The sequence below is a fragment of the Lonchura striata genome, chromosome 5 (assembly GCF_050655825.1).
Source record: "Lonchura striata isolate lonStrDom1 chromosome 5, ASM5065582v1, whole genome shotgun sequence".
NCBI lineage: Eukaryota > Metazoa > Chordata > Aves > Passeriformes > Estrildidae > Lonchura > Lonchura striata.
In genome coordinates, this window is record NC_140707.1 from 64,038,851 (window position 1) to 64,060,881 (window position 22,031).

General features: G+C 38.3%; 1 protein-coding gene across 33 annotated transcripts in view; it reads left to right on the forward strand.

Moving 5' to 3' along the window:
* Nucleotides 1-22,031, forward strand: part of MARK3 (microtubule affinity regulating kinase 3) — a 62,285-nt gene that overhangs the window by 18,034 nt on the left and 22,220 nt on the right. For all 33 annotated transcript variants that reach the window (XM_021528887.4, XM_021528885.4, XM_085580820.1 and 30 more), the window contains 11 exons: nt 1,071-1,124; nt 7,952-8,000; nt 8,696-8,761; nt 11,248-11,318; nt 16,464-16,520; nt 17,436-17,672; nt 17,769-17,888; nt 18,580-18,679; nt 18,945-19,057; nt 19,553-19,706; nt 21,204-21,421. In XM_021528887.4, coding sequence (XP_021384562.1) covers nt 1,071-1,124; nt 7,952-8,000; nt 8,696-8,761; nt 11,248-11,318; nt 16,464-16,520; nt 17,436-17,672; nt 17,769-17,888; nt 18,580-18,679; nt 18,945-19,057; nt 19,553-19,706; nt 21,204-21,421 — 1,239 coding nt within the window. The remainder of the gene's footprint in view (nt 1-1,070; nt 1,125-7,951; nt 8,001-8,695; nt 8,762-11,247; nt 11,319-16,463; nt 16,521-17,435; nt 17,673-17,768; nt 17,889-18,579; nt 18,680-18,944; nt 19,058-19,552; nt 19,707-21,203; nt 21,422-22,031) is intronic.

The following is a 22,031-nucleotide window of genomic DNA, read 5'->3' on the forward strand; positions in this document are numbered from 1 at the left end:
TGTAGGGATATAAATTGGCTTTGATGTAAGATATTCTTTATTCCATATGTCACCAACCCCAAGTTAATGAGGTGACAAAGACAGCTCAGAGTGATGCAGGGAAATGGGAGCTGTGGCATGGGAAGGAGCAGCATCTACTGTTTGAGCCAAAAATTGAATTCAGTTGAAAGCCTGTACTTTGCACCAGTGAGGTATTATAATCAGCTGAGTTGCAGCATCTTGCCTCTTTGAGAGGCACCATCTCCTTCTGTAGAGCTTCTTCTGGTATGTTTAGTCTCTAATTTAGAAAGGAAAAATACCAGTTGGTGTGTAATTCTGGGAAGATTCTCATTTCTTGTTCTACCTTGTCCTGTATCCAAAATGCATTGCACTGAAGTTTCTGTTGCCTATTCATTGCTTCAGATCTTCAGGTTCTGTCTAGTTAGCATGGTATGGAATTTCTCTTCTGATTATTATGTGAAATTTTTATTTTGTTCTTTAATATTTCTGTGCAGCATTTAATGAAAAGAGAACAAGTAAAGTAACGTACTTACCCAAAGTGTTGTACTATGGCCAATGTGTTTTTGTTGATTTCCAAGTGATACTTTTTTTAATACCCATCAGGGAGCAAATTGACACAAATATTTTGTGCATTTCCAAAGATTAACTTACTTCTTGCCAAATTTCTGTGGAAATGCTTTCAATATGCTCTGAAATCCCTGCTTTTAGCAACTGCCAATGCGCAGTCACTACTGTGTAATCTGTTGTGTAATTTTACTGTGTAAATATTATCTGTAGGCACACTGCTCTCTATCGGGGCACTGTCTGCTGTTGGAGCTTTCACTGTCATGAGTGTGATGGTCTTAATGTCAAGTCAAAGACTCAGCAAGCTTCTCATCTTAATATCGTTGAAATACCAGTTTTTTTCCATTCCTGCTTCTAGTTTAAATACAAGTATATAATTTGCAGAAGGAACTTAAGCATTTTTTGTGTAATTTTCATGTTTTCCATGTCTGTTACTGGATTTGACCATATTGTAATAACGTGGTATTGTTCCTGTGGAAAATACTGATCATTAACTCTTCCTTTAGGTTGCCATAAAAATAATTGACAAAACACAGCTGAACCCAACTAGTCTACAAAAGGTATGTTTTTACATTTCATCTTTCAACTGTATTATGACTTTTTCTCTTCCCCACCTCCTTCCATTAACACTGAATGCCTGTGCTGGAGAATCTGAAGCATTGCATACCTTTGTACACGTCTGACTACTGTATTAAAAACTGGTTTTGTAACAGATATTTCTGACAACCCTGCAGTTGTTCGAGCTGAACTCATACAGAGCTGTAAACTGAGAAAACAGTGGTATTTGCCACTTCCTTTGTCTTCCAAGCAGAGCTGACTCTGTAGAGAGGACGTCTGTGGTTTGGTGTCATGCCCCCATATCTCCTTTGTGCCAGTTGCTTTCTTAAACTTAGAAATGTAAAACTTATGTTCTGTTCTCTTAAACTGGCCTTGGAAATGCTGCCTGTGGACTGAAGGCCAGGTAGTATCTGTGCCTTTCATGTAGTTTGCAGCAGGAGAGGTGATGCAGTTGCATGAAACAAATTGGGCCATGGCTATTCTGGTTTCTTCCCTCTAGCTCTGAATGTTTAATGTGCTGTTACAGTTGTATCACCTTATCTTTTTAGTACAGAGTGATAAACCCTGCTCTTTCATTAAGCAACCCAGCCTGTTTGGGAGTCCATGCAGGAAGTGCATTTAAATGTTACTTTTAGTTGGGACTTCTCTAACTCTGTCCTTTTAAGTTCTGCAGTCACAGGCTTTTTGTTTACTTTTGAGTACTTTGATAAACCCCCCCTTGAAATATTTCTGTTTGAACAAGAGAATACACAGAATTTACCTGCAAACAAAATGAAATAGAGTAACTAGAGTAAACTGGAGAATATACACATTTGTATTTTATGCAAATACTAAAAAGATCATGTGACTAGACTTTTTATCAAGATTAATGGTGCAAAAGTAAATTGGAAAAACACACAAGTTCTTACATTTTATTGTTTAGTTGAGAGGCAAAGAATAACCTGAAAGGCTCCATCATCTGAGCAGGTGGCAGCTTTGTATGACTCTGTAGATGGCGTAAAAGTAGATAATCTGGTTCCATTTTTCTCAGTTTAGTCCCTGAGGTTATTGGTGGTTTCTGGATAATCAGGGTGAAAATAAAGTGCAAATTAGGTAATACGATGGATTAAATAAAGTTGATTTCTGTGGCAGATTACAACTTGGAAAAAAAGTTGGAAAAATGGTTGCATGCTTGAAGCACTTGAAAGTGAAACAAAAGCTGTGTGATTAAAAGGGGAAATATCAGGGCGTGGGAAGAATGGTCAGAGAGAGCTAAAGAGGCCATGTTTTCAGTCTGAAAATGTAAAATCATAGTCCTACAAATGGTATTACTTGAGATTGGGCTCATAATGGGGTACAATACAAACCTTTAACAAGTCACAGGTGTTCAGCTGGAAAAGCCACAAGTGTGCATGATGGGCCTTTGATTTCTGGGTTTCAGCTGGGTCAGTGTCCACTCATAGCTCCGTCTCTGTTGTAATTTAATTTTTACTTACAATTTATAAAATTAGATTAGGAATTGTGATTTGTAGTGTGATCTTGTGTACCCGCTGGATTTCTTAACTGGGAGTCTGGAAGAATAGTACCAAATAGCAGGGCAGATATCAGATGAAATTTGTGGAGTGAAATTGCTAATGTGCTCTCATCTCTATGCTCATTTATTATATGAGCACAAAGAGAATTTAGTAAGGAGTATCAGTTTTCAATTCAAAAACTGAAAGCAGTTTTATTAAAATTAAATGCCTGCTTGCCATAGGAAGCAGAGTGAATGGACAACATACAACTTGCCAGCTTTGCCTGACCAAGGCTTTTTATTTTGCAAGCCTTTGCCCCCTTCCCCCCAGCACTGCCGGCAGTGCCGCAGCCTCGGTGCCTTTGGAGCCAGCTGCACACGCGACCTGTGGATGTGGGGGAAGCTAAGATGGAAGTGCTTCTGATCTTGCACTTCTGTGGACGGAGATAAAATATTTGAGGTATGGTGGGGAGGGAAGGGCTGTGCCCAGAAGAGGGTGTGGTGTACAGCGTCTCAGCTGCGGTGTAGCTGCATGCCCGAGTCATCCTTAGGTGGGGAAACAAATGGTGATTAAGGGCTGCCAGTTCTGATTTCTTTATGTTCCATCTTGCACATCGATAGTTCAGCTGCCAGGAAGAAGTTAACCTTGTTAAGGACTTGCTTTGCTTTCCAGAGCAGTAATTCTTGGTATGCCCTCGCTGCAGCCCTGACAGCTCCATGCTGATCCTCAGCAGCAGAAGGGTTGGGTTTCTTGTCTGCCGCTGAGGAAGTTCTGTGGCAGCCACATGCAGCTACTCCTCACTGTTGTTTTAGGACCTAATTACTGCTCTGCTGCTCTTGCCTAGTGAGGAGGAAGCTGTAACTGGTACTTCCCTGCTTTGAAAGAAAAAGGAATTCTTAGTGTTTTTTTCCCATGCTGGTGGTGTTAGTCATAATCACTGTTGTCCACAAATGGACTTGTGTATGCAATTCCAGTGGATGTTTGGCTCACTGCAAACAAGTGCTGATGCTACAGAGTTCACTTCCTCCTAGACAAAAAAATAAAATAGTTTGATTTTTTTTTCTTTTGAGTTACCAATGCCATTATATGTAAGGGGTTTTTTAGCAAGCTCATGTAATAGCACTAAATCACTTCTCATTTTCCTGTTTTAGAACTTGGCTCCTCAGCCAAATGTTTTTGTTCATTATGTGCAGATGTTTTGCCACTTACTTGGTCAATACTTATTGTTAAAGCATTTAAGTGTTCTTGAACAACAATTTTAACATGGCTCATGTCCTTTCTGACTATGGGTCAACCAGTGTTTTAAGAACTGCAAGAAAAGGGAAAGAATTTCAAATGCTCAGACTTTTCTTTTTGTAGTGAGTATCCCTTTCTGTTTTCAAGTTGTGCTTAGTTTGAAGCAAAATTGTATTGTGTAAAGGCTTTTTGCTTGAGGCTCTTTATTAGATGTAAGACACATTTCAGTGAGCAGTTACCAGGAGAATCCTAATACCAGGTCAGGCTTGAGCTGCCTTGGGACAACATCCTGAGAAAAGCCTCCTCCTTTAAGGGAGAAGGTGACCAGGAGAGGTTGGTAGCAAACTTTTTCAGTATTTTTAAAAATATTTGTTACCATCATGTAATAGCTACTGTGGGAGCACTTCTAGTCTGTCTTTTGCTGTGTTCAAAGAGAGTTAGCCTAAAAGAACCAGCTTCCATTGCTGGTTCTTTGGGATTTTTTTATTCAGTACTTTGGCTCACAGTATTAATTAAATGGCATTCTTTTCCTGTATCTGACATGGCTTACACTCAAAGGACCAGACCACAACAAAGCTGAAAGCCATTTGTTTGGCAGACTAAGGATGTTTGTCTTTGCCTGGAAACGTTTGTAGAGCTCCTGTTGATGGAAAATGAGCTGTTCAACAAGCTGGGAGTAGCTTTGGATCTCAGTATTAGAAATTAAACTGATGAGAACTGTTTTCAGTTGTTTGTCTGCCCTCATAGTTTCATTATGACAAATAATTTCCTAATACTAAGAAAATAATTTTCTGTATTGAGAACCTTCATATTACTTTTCCTGATATTACAACTTGTTCTGTGTTCCTGTGGGCAGGAAACCTCAGAGATGTGAGGTTTTATCATACCTGGCTGTTTGCAGTGAATTTTATTGTGTGATGATAGTTACTACATCATTTCCTAGAAGCTGATGCACGTAATATTTTGGGGGAATGAAATCTGTAAAACCTTTATCCAGGATACTTTGGGAAATTTGTATGATGTACATTTTATCCCTCTATCAGAAACAGACTGTAATACATATTACAATGTCAGGCATTTGCAGATATCCCCATCTGTGTCAAAATGCAGCATATAACAGATAAACTGACTAAGGGTGTACAATCTAAAGTGCATTTATCTAACTACAATTACAGTTTGGTGGTGTTGTACCCTATTCTCAAGTATTTTTATTTTTAATTTCCTCTGAGGCAGAAATAGTAGTTTTTTAAAAGAGCTTGTTCCTAGTTACCCACTTGAACAAATGGCTCATGAAGTAGAAGCTGCTTTTTGACATGATTCATTCAGGTTAGTAAAGCAGAGTAGTCATTTTATGGACTACAAAAGTGGAGTGTTTTGGTGAGAGTCTGACCCAGTAGGCTTTATCTGGGTATTGGGGGTGGAAGATATCAGATACCAATTGAGGGTGAATTAAGCAAACTTTCTTCAAAATTGTAAAAATTGATAAGAGGCTATCAGTTATATAAGCTGTGATTAAAAATATTAATGGAGTATTCAGAATATGTTATATGCCAGTTTAGCTGAAATTAATGAAAAGCAAGAAAAAATCGCTATAGATTCAACTGCTTTTAAATTCCTGATGATAAGAGACAGATGATGTAGTCTACTTTGTCTGATTACATATGAAAAAGCTTCAGAAATAACATAATTTAAAAAAGGAAGGCAGTTTTACCTCTCTAGAGGATAAAGAAAATGTGTGCACAGAGATTTTGAAACTATTTTGCATGGCCAATAATTTACTTGATCGATCAATCGTTATTTCATTTAAGCAGCTTGTCATCTAGCAAAGTGTCAGGCACAGACCTGGATAACAAGATAATTAAAAGCATTTGGAAAAATGTTTTTTCTCTGTTCAGGTATTGTGCCAGTCCCAGCTGGTGCTGTAGCAGGGAGAAGTTCTCCTGGGCAGTGCAGTGAGGATTGCTCCCCAGATGTTGGCATTTGCAGAAATTCTGTGATTCTGAAATATCAGAAAGCAGAGAATGGTTAGAACAGCTGGTCTCCAACTTGCGAATTTGTCTTATTGATTAGTTTAAAACCCACCCCTTGCATTTTCTTGTATTAAAAATCACAAAGGCACAAGGATTTTGTTTTGTTGACTCTTTGGTTGTTTTCTGTTTGTTTCTAATGTTTCACTTTTTTTTTTTTTTAATTACAAAGTTTCTTTTCTTTACTTTTTTCTTACCTTTTCTTTACTTTTATTGAGTAAATGCACCTACAAGTTTTTGAATTGTTACTAATATGTGTCGACATACCAAATTTCTTCACTTTATCTGAAATCTGTCCTAAGCCAAATCTTCCAGCAGCACGTTTTTTCCTTGCTATAATTAACAATGCTGTTATCCCTATCCTGAATTTACAAAACTCTTGGGTTTTTTCCTATGTCTGCATTCACTTGGAGCTGTGGACTTCTATTCTGCTTCAGTCTCTTGAAGTTCAATATGATGTTAGGTTACTGATATTCGTGTAGAAATTTGTGTTAGTTTTCTAATAAAACCTCATGATTACTCCCACTTTTTGAAGCATGCTGTTAGAAAATAACTGGCACTGAAGAACATCAGCTCTCTGGAGTCTTGGGCTGGCATGGGTTAGCTGCAGAGGGAGAGCAGCTACACACTTGACTGCCATGTAGGGTAGTACATAAAAAGCGAATTCGTTGGTTTTCTGAATATAAGAATATTTGTGCTTCAAGTTTTTTGTAATAATATTTTATCTTGGAACTGCTTTTAATTAATATGCTATTTACCAGCTTTGTTCAAAGCAATGTTTTATAGTGCAGAAACATCACCTATAGTATTTTTAGCATAATGGTTATGAATTTATGTATATCTTACAATAGTCTTTTGCAGAAGTGTTTTGGGAAGTGAAAATAATTACAACTGTTCAGTCATGACTTTGCTTTTATTTCTATTTGTTGAATGTCACTCTATATTTTCATTAAGTTGCAGAAGGACAGAGTTTGCTCTGTGTGACAGGCAAAGTTGAAATCTTCAGAAATAGATACTCAAGCAAAGCCCTCTTCACAGAGTCTTGGCAGTGGGGGAGGGACAGACAGGACATGAAACATGACAGTATCCTTACAATCAGTACACTACCTCTGGATTTAGGGCAGGGGGTATAATGTCATCCTGCAGCTTGAAATGGGCAGTTGTCCGTCACCACCATCCTGCTGGGGTGGGCTAGAGATATAGTGCTTTTATATGGGGAAGCTGTGTGTTTTCTGTGATTTTTCTGTTAAATAATTCCTGCGCCTTGTGTGTCAGTCGGGGTTAACAGCGGCAGCACGATGGGGTCAGGAGAACACGCTTTGTGTTCTGCCCTGTTGCCTTTGGTTGGAGCGCTCAGCGTGCTGCGCTGCCCGGGCAGCTCAGGCGTGCCTGCAGTCAGGCAGGGCAGCTGTGCTGCCAGACCCAGGACTGCTGTGCCTCAGTTGCCTTGCAGCAATACTTCTGAAGGGCTGAGAGGTGGCCTTGTCTTCCCTTCTCTCCTTACAACTTGCTCCTTGCTGGTGTAGTTGGATAACATGCTTTTTGTACAATATAAACAGCTGATTTTTTCACCTGTGAGCTGCTGTCGTAGCACAGTAATTCTTGGGCTTTAACAATGTACTGAAGAATGCTGAATTCATACCAGCAATATACTTCAGTAGACTTCTAAAGGTCTTTTGGTGGGGATTCAAAAAAATTTGGAGCTGTACTTCTTGTGAAGGGAGTGAGAGATGTGTGAGATGTACAGGTCAGCAGGAAGCTTCGTGGGCTCTCAATGCTCTTCTGACCCCAAAAGTCTGCAAACCCTAGAGCTAAGGTGACTTCTTTCCTGAGCTGTCTAGAGTTCTTCCTGGGTGTTTTCAGGTTTTTGAGGGTTGATTTGTTTGGGAGGGATGTTAAGTAGGCATTTAACTCTTCCCTTCCATAAATGCTTATTTCATGAACTTAATTGATAATGTTTAATAATGTTGCCCTATGTGTTTAAATGACTATATCAAAGTCATCAGTCTTTAAGGAGAATGGTTGTTTATTAGTGATTTCATTAACTTATTTCACGTTTTATGTTCATTTCAGCTCTTTAGAGAAGTAAGAATAATGAAGATCTTAAATCATCCAAATATAGGTATCTTGTTTTTTTCAAATAATTTCCAACTCTAGAGAAATTTCAGCTTTTTCAGTTAAGATTGTTTTGGCATGAGGTTAAAAGATTATTTTGCACTGGAGTGTGAATTTATTCTAAGATAGCAGTAATAAATGCTATTTCAGAACTGTGTATTTAAAAAAATAAAATAAACATTGTGATCCCTTTGCACAGAACTGTTATTTGCATAGCTAACTGATAAATTTGCTCCTTTTGAGTATAGTATTGATTTCTGACTGAATTCAGGCTCTCATTAAAAATTAGCATATACACCAAAACCAAGAAGTGGTCAAGAATTTTTTCAAGTTTGTACATTTAAATGATGTGGTACTCCTATGGGACTGTCAGCAGACTGGTAACTGATTTGTCACCACGTGTCAGTTCAGTGCACATGAGTGGCTGTTGCTCAAATCTGTGCATGTTCTGCTTAGTTTAGTTATATGTTCCTGTAAAAGAAGCAAAGTATTGTTTCTTGAGAACATGTTGTTCTGTATGAGTTGACCAAATGTGTTACAGTATTTTCTACTTAAGAACATTGGACAGAAAGCTTCTCTAGAATAAATAGTCTGATAGTGGCAGGCAAACAGTTTGGGTATTTCCCTCACAGAATTCTGTGGGGTGTTAACATAATGTTTCTAAAGCTAGTTAACTGATGACTAAATGTCTTTCTTTTCTAGTGAAGCTATTTGAAGTCATTGAAACTGAAAAAACTCTCTATTTAATAATGGAATATGCAAGTGGGGGTAAGTACCTTTATGCTGCAGTGACACATGTAATCAAATTGCCAGGTGAGAGAAAGCACTTGTTTTCTTGAAAGTTTTGCTTTCTTTTTCAGCAAATATTTATGTCAAGGTAATGTAAAATATTAAGCAAAATCTAATATTCACAGGGACTTGTTTGGTCAACATAAATAATAAATGTAACTTGTAAAACCAGCTTCTAAATTGACTACAACTTAGTAACATTTGCTTTTTTTTCACAACTCAAAATAATTTAGTCTTACCTTGGCCAATGATTGTTCCTGCCCATAACAAATACTAATGTTCTCAGTTTACTGTATTCAGTTCCCTACCTCTGATGTCCTATTTTGTATAAGATATTTGGTAAAATCATGTTCAGATGAAACATTTCTGTGTTTCTTTAATTGTTGCTTTCAAAAGCATGAGCATTGCAACTTCTGTTTTTAGATGTTGATGACATCTTACGTATCTTAATCACAGACCTTCTACTGTCACGAATTGTTAGGTTTAGCCTTCTGCCATTTTAGAAGAAGCTTAAATGCTTTTCCTGATTCTAGAGGAGATGGAAAAATGCACATTGTACAGTGTCAGATATTTTCACCATAGCCTGAATTAAGGTATTCAGGCTTAAGTTACTCCTTGCTGGCTAGAACTTAATATCATTCAGTTTGTCAGTGTGACCCTTGAGCACCAGCATCTGGGAATTTCAACCAGTTCAGGCTTTTCTTTAGGGTTAGGAAGGAGGTAGACTTTTTTCAGAGAAAATCAGCATTGAATTCAGACTCTTACATTAGATTATGTGAAGTTTAATCAATTGCTACAAATAAAGCAAGATTCTCTACCCACCTGTATTTTCTTCCAGCAGCTTCCTAAATGCTGAGCCAAAGTTTGCTTAAACAGGAACAGAATGGGTATTATAACATTAAAAAATTGACTAGTACAGGTGTTTGGGGAGACATCTCTGTGTAGTTTGATAGCACTAGACTTAAAAGTGAAGTCTTATTGCCATCTAGTGATTGGCTTCTACGAGGTAGAAAGGCCAGTGGTTCTCTGAAGGAGTGAGAACCTTTCCTAGGGTGATAAGGAAGAGGTAAGTACTGCAGTGGTCTAAAGGCCAAGAGCAGTACCTTTTGATGAGCCATGCTGTGCAAGACAGGAGTGGCTGGTAATCACATTGGCAGGCATCAGTTTCCCTGTTTCCTCTTTATCAAGGTAGAGGTCATCCTGATGCACATGAACTCTGGCTGCAGGATGAAAGGCATGATTGCTGCAGCTGCAACACTTCACATGCATTTGGGATAATTCTTTCCCTGGTGTCTTTTTCCCTGAATTATGAGGAAGTGTTCAGGTTTGCTGCTTCAAGGGTTTTTAAGAAATGCTGTGAACTACAGCTGGGAGAGTATTGTGAGTTGAGTATTAAAGAATACACTGCAACGGGAAGACTATTTTATGGGTAGTCCTGACATTCCCTGAGATAGCTCAGTGGTTGCTTTTCCTGCAATGTGACTCCTTTTTTTATTGCAATCTGGTGGAGTTAAAAAAAAAAAAAATTATGGTATTACTCAGCTCTTCCCTTTTGAGGTGGCTGTCTACAAAACCATCTTTCCATGCTCAGTAGGGAATGTTTAAATATTTGAACCACTTCTGAAGTTTTTATGGTTTTTGTATACGAGTGAGGATTTTTTAAAACTGTGTTACTATTCTGTGTTAGTAGTTCTTATGTACATGACTGTTGGTTTCTAGTAAAGAAAATCTCCCATGCTTTCACAAGCATGTCAGTGTTTCATTGGCCAGTGGCCTGCACCTAAAGCTCAAACACTGTAGTCTGTATTAACGTGCTCTAAAATGACTGTATTGATCAAAGAGGGGAAAAACTGAAACACAGTAGATCTTCAGTAATCTTTAGTCATCCACAGCTGTACAACAGTGGCCTTGTTCAGTGTATTTTACAGGTATGATGGTTGTGTGAGGATCAGTGTGTCCTGCTGTTGTCAGTCTTGTGGCCCTCCTTGTGGGTACCTCTTCCAAGCCTAGGTTAAAGCTAAGGTTTTTTATTTTGTTTAGAACCATTTTATACACATGCACAAATTAAAATTCTAGTGTTGGTATGATGGCATTTAAAAATATCATCAACTGTTCTCATATATGAAACTTTTCCTTTTTCTGAAGCAAAAGAAACTCTTATGAGAAAGTCTGTGAAGGGGTAGATGTCATCTTTGTTTACAAAACAGAAGTATGCTGCTCAGTTTCTATCCTAAGTAATTGGAAGGAAATGGTTTCCTTTGTGTATATCTAGTCACTCATTATTTTCTTGTAAAAGAGATGATGGTGTAGTAAATTGCACAGCAGTTGTGCCTTGTTCTTTTGAGCTGTCCTGTAATCATAAACTTGAAGTACAGTAATTCCAGTGAAGCTGCTGTGGGCAACTGCTGGAGAAGAATCTCTGCATTCTGAAATTGGCATTTATGTATCTTGTTTTTGAATCGTAGGGGAGGTGTTTGACTATCTGGTTGCACATGGAAGAATGAAGGAAAAGGAGGCTAGAGCTAAATTTAGACAGGTATGTATAACATTCCTGTATGTCAGCTTTCCCCGCACCCCTGTTTTTAATGCTGAAATGAGTAAAACAGCTGTCCTTTGCATTTGACTTAGAGCAGTGTTCAGCATGTTGTGGGCTTGTAGCTCTGAGTAAGAAAAAGCTTGTGTCACAGCAGTACTTTGAAGGAGTCAGTAGTCTGTTCAGTGGTGCTGGTTTCCTTAGTGCTGAGTGCCAGGGTGTCCAAGGGTGCCAGAGCACAGAGACTGCTTGGTTTGGAAGTGTATTCCATTCCAAAATGCATTTCCTCTGGACTGATTTCATATGTCCTTAGCTCAGCAGCTCTGTAACATTTTGGAAGTTGTTCAAATGTAGCAGGCTACTAACAGGCCAGTTTCAAAATGCAGACAGTGCATGTAGGAGGGATCCATTCACATTCATCTGCTTATGAGAAGATACTGTTTAATAGTTGTTCTAAAAAGTCACAGAAGAATAATGTCTAGACTTGTTAGTTTTTCTTTCTTTATGATTAATAAGCTAGCGCTGCCAAGATGTTGGAATTTCATTGATCTGCAAAAAGCATTTCCATTCTACAGTCAAGCAGTACTGAACATAACCAGATATTTTTCCATAACTAATTTAAATCCAAATGTCTGCTTTTGTAGCATCTGGAGTTTCAGATCTGACCAGTCTTACACACTTGTTTTCTGCTCTTGTGCTGAAATTTGTAAATGCCTATTCCTTTTGGTCACTTGGATAGCCTCGGTAATGTTGTGAAAAGTAATAAATGTCAAAATTCTGCTCCAGCTTAATGGTGTTTGAAAATAATGAGTAGAGACAGGAGTGTTTTTCTGAATGATATGTAGGGTTTTGAACTGCTGGATCATAGCAGTGATGTGTCAGTCAGTTTCTGTGTTGGAAGGGGAGGCTCTGATGGTTTCACTTCTTAAGCATAGTCATACATAAAAGAAATTTGATGTAAGATATGAGACTTCCAGATTAATGATTTTGCTTTGTTTTCTCTCATCTTATTAAATCTTGTATTTACTCTTTTTAATCTTTTTGGGGAAAAAAACCCACACCAAAACCACCATCACCAAACAAACAAAACATCCCAAAAGCAGCTGTAGACTTCATCTCCCCAGAAGTCATTTGTGATTACTGGAGTTATACAGCTTGACAGTAAGGAAAACTTTTCTTATTCTTCAACAAAGTCTTACATGACTTTTTAAAGCTGCTGCCTTCACTTTTATATTCTGGTAGGTAGTTTTCCTTTGTGATTGAAGGTTTCTGGTTTATGCTTCTTTGCTGTGTTTGGAGTAGAAGTGGTGGGATGTGAAACAGTCACTCCCACTTCAGCCATCTCTTCTAAATCCCTGGCTGTTGCCTTTGTAATGTCACTTGAAGAGCTTCAGAGTAACTTGAGAGGATTGACTGTTCTCTCTCAGATGTGAATATTGGAAACTTTTACTGATATTTGCTCTCAGTCCTCAATTTCTTTCATCAGGAGCTAATGGAAAAAGATCTTGCAGTAATTACATTTAAAGTACATGTTTCTTCAATAAATACCTATTTTTTCTAACAATTTTACTCCCTTTTAAGTAAAAATTTACAGAAACAGGTCAAACATGTTTTACAGGTACACTTAGTGCTTAATTTTATAGGATAATGTGGGTAGTACAGGATATATGTAGCTTCATTTTCAAAAAGAAGTGTGGAGGAAAAGAATTTGAAAGGGAGTTCCCTGCTGAGCTGCGTATTTGACCCGTCAAGAATTTGGTTTATGTACTCTCAGCCTGATGATTTTTTGAGTTGATTTGTTGGGGTTTTTTCATATTTCAGTAGAATAAGTGCTGTTTATAAAGACATATAGATGGCCTCACTTGTATACACTGGGATACACTTTTCAGTTTTTTCAGGGAAGTCTGCTGGTGCAGACAGCTGTGCTCTGTCCTCCCCCAACAGCTGATTTCCTGGCTGCTGAGCTCAACCAGTTTTAAAGGACCTTGATCTCAAAGAAAGGAGGTTCTTGAAAGCTTCAAAAGCCTCAGTTCCTGGGAAAAAAGAGAGAAGCCTAGAAATAAGCAGAGGAGAGAAACTGCAGCACGAGCTGATTGGGCTTAGCTAGAGAGAAAAGCATTCATGCTGGATGAAAGTCAGGTAACTTTGATCAGAGCTTGGCATTTTATTAGGTGCTAAAGCTCAGGCTGGGGGAAAGTGTCAAAGGAAATAAGGAAACTAGATCTTGCTGAGTTCACAGATCATGAAACTATTCATTTCACCTTACTGTAGTCCTGGAATAGCTTTGTATTGCTTTTGGTCATTGTTGGAGGAAGAATGCACTCTGCAGACCTTTTATCTGATGCAGTGCAGCTGTTCTCTGTTAGATAGAGACTTATGACATAATAGTCTTATTTTTTTAAAATTTGTTAACTGTTTTAGCAGACAGTGGCTCTTTCTAAACTGAAGAAACAGTTGTGCCATGGTATTGAGATTAGTTCTTACAATAGGTTGTATTATATCTTGTTTTCAGATCATGTTTCTTCTTTCAGTAAATGTGATTTCTGGATCAAACACTTGTGTTTTGTCTGAGGAGACATTTCCTTTCTAGCAGGCAAAGAGCAGAATTTGGTAATTCTCCCTTTGCTTGTTAAAGATAAAAAGGAACTATTTTTTAGTCCAGTTTGTTAAACGTATGTAAGGTTTTTAGCAGGAAAATAGAATGTAAAAGACAGTAATCATATTATTTCAGTTGCACTTGACAAGGAACACAGAAAAGGTACAAAGTCTAAGAATACAACTGTGCTATAGAGTTTTCCATTTCAAAATCCTTTTGTGTAGCCATGTGTGAGAAATTCAAATTGAGAATGTTTTGCATTCTTAATGTCACCTTAATTCTTCTTCCCCATTACAGACTTCCAGGCAGTTCTGGTTCAGTTTCATCCTTTTTCCACAGAAAAATCTGATGCAAGCAGCAAATCTCCTTACATTTCTGTGTATTAATCCCCTCTCTTTTCTGCAAGCAATAAGATCTGGCCTTCTTCAGTCTTCTCACTGTTTCCCTGCTGAAGCAATTTAGAGTTCTTAATGTTGGTAGATGTTAGGATAGATCTTATAAAATTATAAAATCCACAAAATACATCTTATTGGGGTGTTCAAGTAAAGCAACAGAGTGCTCTTGGCATTGTGGAAGGGGCCTTGAGAGGTCATTCATCCTTTTGTCATTTAATCCTTTTAGAGAATGGTTCTGCCTAGAGAGACCTTCTCCTTCAAAACCTGTATTTATACAGATTTTTAAAATCACTCTTTATAAAATTTTTTCAATGTTCCAATTGTTACTGCCAGCGAAAAGCTCAGATGTTTTTTCCCCTCTTCACCTGCCAAGTGTCAGAAAATTCCTCACACAAGAAGGTGAGGAAGTGAGGGAGCTGTCAATGGAAACAGTGATGGGAGTTGGAAGACAAGGGTTTCAGTCTGGAGCAGCCATGCTTTCTGCTGTTTTTCATTCAGTTATGTTCTTCAATTATTAATGTCCTACACATTTCATTATTTCACTTCACGTGGATTGGAATCACTTCTGCAGTCTCTGTGCCATCCTGTTGCAATGCAGAGGAGTTCAAAAGCATCTCCAAAGGAAGCTACTGATTGATCATCTGCTCAGCCTTCTGCTCTTAGGCAGTCACAGTAAAGCAGTTCAGGAGTGAGTGGTGATGGTGCTGTCCCTGCAATCCTGAATAAACCCTGAGGTGTTTGTCATGCTGTCAGCACTGGAAGCCACTGCAGGGTGAGCTTGTAACTGGTGCTGAGGTAATGGTAGCAGAGAGAAAAGGAAGGGAAACCAAAAGGATGGGACATGTGTTGGCATGGGAGCACTTTGGCAGTTTCAGTAACTGAAAAAGGCTGAACTTGGAGTCTGAAAGAGGGAACCAGTACATAAAGGAAAAAGCAAAACCAGAAGGAAGGTGTAGGGAATGGAAATAGCACTTCAACTTTCCACTGTCTGCTTTCTAAGGTGACATTTTGCATGTGAGTGATTCAATATCACAGGGCACAAAGATCACTTTGGTGCTTAAGTTTCAAATACAAAACTTACTGGTGCATCAGTTATTTGACCTACCAAGATCCTACCAACACCTTTCATGTGCTCTAAATGCTGAAGGAGAGAGCCCTTGCTCCTGTACCAGTACAGGGGATCCTTACATGAAACTGGTGATCTGATCAGGAGTTTTCTTGTAACAGTAATGCTACCTCATCTTTCTGCTGTGGAAGCCTTCTTACTCTGGAATGAAGACTGAAAATATATTTATTGAAATGGAGTTACTATTTTTATGTGCACTTCCCCTTATTTTAAGAAGTCATAACATCTGCCTCAATTCTGACCATGCATACATGACAAAATGTGTTTGACTGCATTTGTGGTCATGTAAGAATATTACTTTATCCAGCTTTTCCATACATGTGAAGTTCTGAAGTAGTGCTTATGACTCTAAGAAGCAATGTACTATGACACTGCACTCTGTAAACAGCTTATATGGTTTGCTATATAAAGCAGGAAAAACTTTATGATATTTGGAAATTATCATGGAAGAAATTATTCCATTATGCTTGAGAGACATAAGACAGTTTTTCCATTGAACTTGCTATGGTACACAAAATACAATAAACCATATGCACTTAGACAGCAGACCTCTGTCAGATGCATAGTTGCTTCTCATTGCATAAATTTTGACAAACAAGCTGTTTCCCAGTAGTTTCTCAAGTAACCAAAGCCCATTTCTTACCCTTTTCTCTCTGGCATGGCATGAAAAATCACCTTTGGAGAGGGCCTGGAAAACCTCAGTCTAGGGGGAAAGCTTTTATAGCTGTATACAGTATTGGAATGGAAATACTTCAGTAACCTTTCTGAAAGTCGTTGCTTCTACTGGTCTATAATTAGCCCCACAGGAAAAACAAAATCCTTGTTCAAGTATAGGAGAAGGCAAATAGATCAAATAACATTGAAGTTATTCAGCAGCTTTTTCCCAAATATACTGGGCACTGTAGGAGTTGGTTATGTAGCTCTGACTGGATAACTTCATATCAACTTCAGTAATAAATGTTGAAATCCTTGATTAAAGCTCCTGCTTTTTTGAGATGTCACTTACATAATTTGGCTTGTTTTCTATCCAGATAGTATCTGCAGTGCAGTATTGCCATCAAAAGCATATTGTTCATAGAGATCTCAAGGTGAGTAGGAAAATGTGTGTGTGCAGTGTTATGGGTGTCAGCTTCTGTACCTGTGGGTGTGACCTTCATTGTTTATAAAATACAGTTTATACTGAGCTTTCTGATTTATTTATTTATTTATTTACATATGTTATAGCGAGTCTTGAGAAATATTTGCAGCTTAGAACCATTTTAAATAAAAGGAAGAGGATTTATAAGGCTTTTAAATGCAAACATTTAATGGCTGCTGAAAGATAACCTCTCCCCCAGCGGTCACATTCAGATCTGATGCAGGTCAGTGTTAGCTGAGAAAGCTTTTTATTTTTTTTTTTAAGTGGTAGTTTGGTAGCAATATGACAAGAATTGATGTTGAACAGAATGAATTACCAGTAGTGATAATGAAACTGAAGTATGGCTTCTTTGTAGCTTGGCATGAAACAGCATATCTCTTCTTTAAACTGTGCCTTTTATATTAATAGTACTGCTACGTAGTTTGTTCAACTTGTCATAGCTTTGTAACTTATAAAAAGCAAAAAACAATACCACCACTAAAAAAAAGGTGCACGTGAAAAACCTTTACAGGTTATGTTTATTGCCAAACTATTGCAAAAATACCACATGCTATCAAGTATGGATAGTGAGACTATATCTTATTTTCACCTGGATAGATCAAAATGTAAGGTACGTTTTTGTAGAGAAAAACAGATGGTAACATGTTTTCAGGCAGTGAAACAGCTCCCATAGTCTGAAGCAATTGTACAGACATTTTTAAAACGGGTTATGCTAATGACTGACTAAAGCACACCTAAAGATCTTGCAAGGAAGGGAATGTTAATGCGTATTTCAGCTTCTTGCCTTTTAAGAATGAGTAAAAGCAGCCAATAGCATTCTAAATCAAGTGTTTTATTCATCTACAAACCATTCTTTCTCTTCCAGGCTGAAAATCTATTGCTAGATGCAGATATGAACATTAAAATAGCTGACTTTGGTTTTAGCAATGAGTTTACAGTTGGAAATAAACTGGACACCTTTTGTGGCAGCCCACCATATGCTGCTCCAGAGCTCTTTCAAGGGAAGAAATATGATGGACCTGAAGTAGATGTTTGGAGTTTAGGTGTTATTCTTTATACTCTTGTGAGTGGATCTCTTCCCTTCGATGGACAGAATTTAAAGGTAGACTATGCTGGACATGTTTAGTTAATATTTTATCTAATATTATAAGTGGCTTGTTGCTTACAACTTTCTGTCTGTTCTTGTTCTGTTTCCAAGGAACTTAGAGAAAGAGTGCTAAGGGGAAAATACAGGATTCCTTTCTACATGTCCACAGACTGTGAAAACCTCCTCAAACGTTTCCTGGTGCTAAACCCAACAAAAAGAGGCACTCTTGAGGTAATTGCACAAATGAGGTGCATCAGAAGGCTCAACATGCTTTGCATACTGCATTTTTGAGCTGTAACTCATTATTTCCATACTATTCCTATGCATATTTGGGTTTTGGGGTTGTTGATGAAAGCACATGAGTCTTCAAAGATACTGTTTACTGGGGTTGTAATACACCTGACTCCAGTTACTTTCAAAATCAATGTGTCCCTACACTTTCTATGTCATATAACTTCTCTTGGTGGTGAGCTTGTGGATTCCTGCATTAATGGATGATCCACCACATTGTTTTCCACATTTTCAGTTGTAAACTGGAGGTATTGGCTGTTGTAGTTGCCTTTTACCTGCCTTTTGTACCCTCATGGAGGAAAAGACCAAAACAGGGCTTCCATGGACTTCTGTTGGTGGAGCTTGGAATTCCAAGACACGTCAAAGTTGTCACACTGCTCCTGGTGTGTATTGCAGGCTTTTGGCTCTCACCTGTGAGTTGGAATACAGCTGACTGGGGAGAAGCTTGGCTTGATGTGCACAGCTGATTCTTCTCACTGGAGCAAAGCAATAGGTGCTGGAAATGTTCTGGAGAATAAAAACTAGGAAAGACCTTAGTGTTCATTGGATAAAGAAGTTGTTCTTCCCACAGGTTGTTTTCTTTGCTTCTAAGTGTACTGTACTAACAAACCTTTTTTTTTTTTTTTCATAGCAAATTATGAAGGACAGGTGGATCAATGCAGGGCATGAGGAGGATGAGCTTAAACCTTTTGTTGAACCAGAACTAGACATCTCGGACCAGAAAAGAATAGGTAATTGAGTACTTTCCAGGACCACAATACTGTTTGCATGGTGTGGGAGGGTTGGTTGTTTTTTTTTTTCTCCACCACCACTCTGTATTTGTTTGACATTAGGAAAAAGTAACTAATCCTTTAAAACTGATACTTGATCAGGTTTATGTTCTCAAAATTAAGAATTCTTGTTTAATGCTTTAGATGTTCCATCCTTTCTCTTGAACACTCAGCCAGCCTTAACATCAGAGTTTCAGTTACTTACAGAATGTCTGCTTGGTTTTAGATATTATGGTAGGAATGGGATATTCTCAAGAAGAAATTCAAGAATCCCTTAGTAAAATGAAGTATGATGAAATCACAGCTACATACTTACTCCTAGGAAGGAAGTCATCAGAGGTAAGTACCATTCTTCAAACTGCAAAGAAGCAAATCAGAAAGTGTCCTTAGCAGAGTTAGAAGAAGAAATTAAGTCAGTTACTGTAGGCGTTGCATTCCTGCACAAAAATCCATTGTGCTTAAAGTCATGTTCTACTCATAAGCAATCCAAATTAAGCAGATTTGTTCTCAACTGATTTTGAGCCAGTAAACTCTTGCCTTTAGGCTCTCCAGAACTGCCCTGTTTGCTCAGCAGTTTCTGTCCTGGCTAGTCTAGGAGCTCAGGTGTGAATGTGCCAGCTGTAACTATTTTAAGAGAGACAAGGAGCAGGACTGACCAACTTGAAAAAGTTCTTGCATTGTAGATTACCTTTCCATACAATGCTGAAAGGGCTCAGCATCAGTAAGCTGCTCTTGGTCATCTTCCACCTCCCTGTTCTTGCTCCCAGAACATGGTGCATGTTTTAATTTGTTTTGTCTGAACTTTTTGTTTTAATACTCTCGTTTGTATTGTAGTTGGATGCAAGTGATTCAAGCTCCAGCAGCAATCTTTCACTTGCCAAAGTTAGGCCAAGTAGTGATCTGAACAATAGCACTGGACAATCTCCTCATCACAAAGTTCAGAGAAGCATATCTTCTAGCCAGAAGCAGCGGCGGTACAGTGATCACGGTGAGCATTTCTCATTTTCAGCCTTGCAGAGTACAGTGACTTCCAGTTCTGCTCGGTTCTGGATTTGTCTCCATCCCCCAAGTGTAAGGAGCATGACAACAGCATAGTTCACAGCATTGTGATTAAATATTTTGGTGAATAACTGATTTTTTAAATTAGTTTTGTTTAAAAGCCTTCAAAAGAGCTTTTAGAGGAACACTGAATACACCAACTTAATTCTCGTTCTGCCTTCTCTTGTCCCTTATATTCCTGACTGTGCTGGCAAAATCTTGTTGCACAAATTGAAGAGAATGTTGCAACCCCCTTTTTCATGAAAAGCACAGCACTCCTCCCCCATGCTCTTGTATGTCTGTTCAGCTTTTGTTTTCTTTTGACACTAGTAGGTCAGCTTCTGTCTAAAACTTGAAGAAATGTCAGTTTGCCAATATTTCTGGTTTCCTGTTTCCTGAGGGTAGTGTCATTTGGTTGTCCCCCAGGAATTCAGTTTCTAAAGAACAATGAGTCTGACAAACTTAAAAACTCTTCTGCTTAATGAAAGTGCAATATAGTAGATTAGGATTTTCTAAATGTCTTAAACTTCCTCCTGCTCAGACACTTAACTCATGAAAGGAATCCCTGTTTAGGCCTACATTCTCTGCATTCAGAGGTTGCTTTCCTTGGGAGTCCTGGGGATGCCAGTTATGGGGGTTTTGATACTTGTAAAACATTTTTAGCTACATATTATGTATTTATATGTTTATGTATTTCATTTCTATCTTTATATGTTTATGTGTCCTTTATATGTGTGTATATGCATACATACACTTTTTGATTAATTCTTATTAAAACATTTAACTAAGAAGTTGATGTAACTTGCCATATCCCCTTCAGAGGTGTGAGAGGTCAGAAAACACCATCCTGAGACACCCCACAGGCTTTACCTGGTGTCCAGGAGGCTGTTGCAGCCAGAGGGAGCTTGGCACTGTTGAAGGGGCTTCCTGATTCTCCAGTGTCAGAGCAGTTGTCTGTCCTGGCACACGTGGGGAGGCTGGTGGTGAACCACTGCCACTTCTGCAGGAGCACAGACCAGCAGCCATCAGTGCTGCCCCAGGGTTGTGTCACCAGCTGCCTGCTCAGGAAATTGGCTTGAACAGCTCTTGGCAGCACTGTGCTAATGAGAGATGGTCTGGTTTGAATGAGTCAGTTACTTGTTAAGTATCTTTAAGATGTCTCTAAAGCATTTTCCTAGCAAGCCAAATGAGAAACCTTAATGAAATTCTTGGAACTTTCATGGAAATCAAGTTGTACCTTCACCTTTGTTTTTGTTTTTCCACAATATTCTACTGTCGCCTGAAATACATCTATTTCAATAATTTAATTATCTTTTTTGCAGTTCTGGTTCCCAGTGATAACTGTGTTGGTTCTCATGTGTGAATACATTTCCATTGTGATAAAAAATAGTTACTGAACTTCTGAGAAGAAAAATCCTTTTCCTGTTTCTTTTGTTTGTTTTTTAAGCTGGACCATCCATCCCCTCAGTAGTGGCATATCCTAAAAGAAGCCAGACTAGTACTACAGACAGTGACCTCAAAGAGGAAGGAATTCAGTCAAGAAAATCCAGCAGTAGTGCTGTTGCAGGAAGAGGAATTGCACCAGCCAGCCCAATGCTTGGAAATGCCAGCAATCCCAATAAGGCTGATATTCCTGAACGTAAGAAAAGTTCAGCTGCCCCTAGTGTAAGTAGAAATGTTTATTTATCAAAACCATTAATTTTTTGAGACATTAAAAAATGTTAAACCTGTGATTTCTTGGTGGTGCTGATTTTACTTTTCATTTATCAAGAGAAAATGTAGGTATTTTTCCCTTGCAGTGTCAGCTATTCACATTACCTCTTAATAGTCTTGAAGTAGTCAGTATTCATAATTAGCATTAGTAGCTCTTGGTAAACAGACATGATTTGGGTATTAAAAAAAAGTAAAAGGTAAAAAGGTAGTTATATTACTCCTGATATCACCAACCACTCCTCTGTGACCTCTGCACAGAAGAATGAAATCTCTATTTTTGTTATCCTGTTTTATAGTTTAATGTGTATAAGCAGCCACCCAATCTTTGTCCTCAAACATTACAATTTTAAGTCATGATTATGTTGTTAAGATTATCAAAGAAATGTAGTTCAAAAAACTCTTCAAATATCTATTTCAGCCTGTATTCAAAAGGAGTGTGCCTGGCTTTTGTCCTTGTGGGCTTCCTCCACCTGCCTCTAAACCACAACAACAAAAAAAAAACATTTAAAGGAGCAAAAGTAGTGGATGTTCATGGTTTAGCAGTAGGCAGTGTGCCAAAAGA